At 38.8% G+C, this 3,566-nt stretch overlaps 1 protein-coding gene across 1 annotated transcript; it reads right to left on the bottom strand.

Moving 5' to 3' along the window:
* Window positions 1-344: 344 nt before the first annotated feature.
* Window positions 345-2,108, bottom strand: LOC117827389 (cytochrome b reductase 1-like). The gene is made up of 4 exons (XM_034703983.1): window positions 1,922-2,108; window positions 1,414-1,622; window positions 1,038-1,192; window positions 345-898 (listed from the first exon to the last, which is right to left on the bottom strand). Exons 1-4 carry the CDS (start codon window positions 2,106-2,108, stop codon window positions 730-732), a joined length of 720 nt encoding a protein of 239 aa, XP_034559874.1. The 3' UTR covers window positions 345-729.
* Window positions 2,109-3,566: the final 1,458 nt, after the last annotated feature.

The following is a 3,566-nucleotide window of genomic DNA, read 5'->3' as shown; positions in this document are numbered from 1 at the left end:
TTATTATTATTATTATTATTATTATAAGATATAATAATTCTTAGACTAAAAACACAAATCAAAGCATCAGCACAGACTTTCACTGTTGCTTAAATTTTGTTTTCTATCCCATCTAAAGGAGAATATAGTATTTAAAATATATACTTAGTTTAATTGTAATAATGATAATAATAATTATTATTATTCATATAATTACAGTTAATGATGCACTTATCTATATTTAATTTACAACATTAGGACTCATTTTAAGTTTTTGATGTAACCCTAAAAGGTCTAAATGTGTTAATAAATGTACCAATGGAATGTGTTCATAAATGTAATGTTAGTTAAATAAATCATCATTGCATCATGTAATAGTTTATTCCAGTTCCATCACCTACATCTTGATATGGTCAATGCCAACACCGTCACATACAATCTGATATACTATATACCAGCACCATCGACAACGTCTTTGATAAAGCTGAGTGTTCTCCACCACCATCCCCAAAATCTTGTTATAATGCATACCAACTGCGTCATCCCCAACTACATATAAAACAGTGTACTTTATTTTCATTCACTTTGTGTGTTAATGGTACAAGAATACAAGCTGACGGCTGCAGACGTTGTCAAATTCTATAAGGACTGTTATTTATGAAAAGATTTCTTCTTTTGACTTTCACTGACCAGTTTAGACAAGCAATACATAGATGCATCGATTCAAGACATCTGCACACATGCACCGCATCATTTTACTTTATCCTCAATTCCCTCACTCTGAGTGAATTCACTTGGACGTTTCCAAGATGCTCGAGTGGAAATCCAGAGGATTGTAACTCCATACGCCACAAGGAGCACTCCCATTACATTTGCAAAAGCTGCCTCTGCAGGGTAGTCCGTGTACTTTGGGTCGACCCTAAAGGATTAAATAAATATAAAACAAAAAAGGGTTACACAAACTGTTAGGCAATGCATTCACTTTTCACATCATGTCTAAACATTTTGATTCTACTTTTGAAGCATTTTCTTATTTTTTATTTTTTTGTAATACTCACAAGGAAAAAATCAGTCTCTCTGTTATGCCAATGAGTGACACGGCTATAGTACCACCAAAGAGCAAACGTCCAACAAACACATGGAGGGGCATAAAGGCTGCTTTCCAGGATGATGGTGTGAATGGAAACAAGTAGATGCTGGCTGAAAGAACCATCTGCTCATTGAAGGAGAAAAAATCTACTTATCGGTAAGTGTTTCAGACAACTTGAAAAGTAAGTGTTCACAGCTTTTTATATTTTTGTTTAATACATTTTTTGTAACGGTGGTTAAAATATAGTGGTTTCAATTTTGCACCTATGAGTTGTAAGCAATAAAACCAAAAGCCTTTCTATACTCTCCATTACAGTACATGGTTTGAAAAAGTAATGTATTTACCTGCAAACCAAATAGTGCCACAGCAGTCAGGCCCAGCCAGCTGTGCAGACTGAACAGGTCGGGGAAATTTGCAGAGCTTTGGGAGCCAAAAACTGCGGAGAGCGATACGACAGCACACAAGAAGGCTGCCATATTCAACCCTGCATGGATGTACCTCATTGTTTCTTTGCTACCTTGCCAGGTCCAGGGGAGTCTATAGACGATGATTGCTGCAAGAGAAGGTTACTCAAGGTCAGTCAACAAACTCTTTATACTTATATGATGCAGATTTGTACATCCTCACATTATTAAAGACATTTCTTTTAAAAACAGGCTCATCTGTGTTTTGTGCAATACATGTTTTGATGCACATGCTTCACTATTTATGTATTCAACAGTTTTCTCCAGCTATGTTCCTGGAAAACACTAACCTCATGTAACTTAGCCCTAAGCAATATTTTTCTGAGCTGCAGCTTATCTTCCAAAAATGTATTTACAATATGTCTGAAAGAGAAAAGACTTCCCTCACCCAGTCCATTCAAGAAAATGAAGCCAGAGAGCTGTAAGACTGGATGCCAGTTGAACAAGGCTGGTCCTCCTTCCCAGGACAAGCCTTCTCGATATTGGAGAACCCATCTTAGCACATATATTATTGTGAAAGCCCCGAATGTGAGGGCAGCGGACAGAATGAGCCCGAAGTTTTGGAAATTATCCATCACTGTCGGTGTCAAAGCGTCGAGTGATGAAACTGAAGTGGCTGTTACCTTAACTACACCAATTTGTAGTAGATGCAGGAGACAGGGGCAGGTCGAGAGGGGTGACCAGGGCAGGTCTGGGCCACCCTTGAGATCTTATTGGCCCTGCAAGAGGCAAACCCAAGATCACAAGATTGGCAACTGTCCCTCTTAGAGGTGGGACTTGTGTTAACATCAACTATTCAGACTGTCTATGGCTGCTTGCTGCTACCTTTGTTTTCTAAACTGTATCTTCAGATAAACATCTCCTTTCTGAGTCCTCTTAGGATGGAAAATTAGCATGATATCACTCTTTTGTGTTACTGTTTAAAGTTAAAACAATATGCACAGGAAAATTACATAAAAAGTGTAAAATTAATGCTATCCATTCCTATGTTTGCAGATATAAACAGATATTACATGACACCCCTGCATCAGTTAGTGCACCAGTTGGGCCAACCCAGTCCAAGAAGCCTAGATCTGTTCCTACACGTAACCAAGCACAAAGGCATTCAGTAACTTTCGTAAAGATAAAGGAAGGGGTTAAAAATGAGAGAGTTGCTTTTTTGTCAGTGTCCCCGATCAAACACAATTTCTTTTTGCAGTTTTTACAGTTTGGGCCTCAAGCCTCTGGTAACCCAAATCTACAAAAATGTATACGTACATATACAAATATTAAGACTGAACTTTAATCCATTTTTGAAATATTATCAGTCAAGTTTTTTTTAAATGTTCTGATACTGGGTGTTAAGTGGACCAGATATACGCTATCACTCTGCCCTTTGCACCACTACGTTCATATGTGCTGTTCCTTGGTGCACATCCACCAGTGGAGATGACAGCTTGTCAGATTTCTTTTTCCCAAACGGGGTGGACATGGAGAAAAAAAATGTTGCTGTGTTTTTGGTGAGCCGCAGTCGCGTCGAACTAAAGCATATGCTCCGCACATTGCCAAGGACTGATTCACTAACTTTGCCCTGAAAGCTCAGCGCTTAGCCAAACAGCTTCATCTCACACTGGAGACGTGCCCTGCCTTTCTAGGCCGCAGCCTCTCCAGGCATCCCACAACCCTGAGTAGTAATAAAAGTAATAAGTGATGCAAGTATGTTGAAACTCAGCCCTCGGAGGCCATTTGAAATGAAGAATCTTCAGATGCTGGAGTTTGTACGTCCACCGGTTAAGAGTGAGACAGCTTAACATGTAGGGTTGGACTACACTCTCTCTGTGATGCACCCACATACTGTATAATACATGACGTATAATACACAACGTATAATACATGACATATAATACATGACTAGAATACATGACCTATAATACACAATTTATAATCTGTGATGTCACCCATCTGTTTCTGGAGCTGATTTTTGAAGCCCACCGTCAGCAGTTGCCATATTGGAAATGCTGACTCAACCCAACTTTTGGTCAACCTAGCTATAG

Source organism: Notolabrus celidotus, chromosome 15 (genome assembly GCF_009762535.1).
Source record: "Notolabrus celidotus isolate fNotCel1 chromosome 15, fNotCel1.pri, whole genome shotgun sequence".
Taxonomy (NCBI): Eukaryota; Metazoa; Chordata; class Actinopteri; order Labriformes; family Labridae; genus Notolabrus; species Notolabrus celidotus.
The sequence above is the reverse complement of the archived record's forward strand: the minus strand, read 5'-3'. Positions and strand labels throughout refer to the sequence as shown.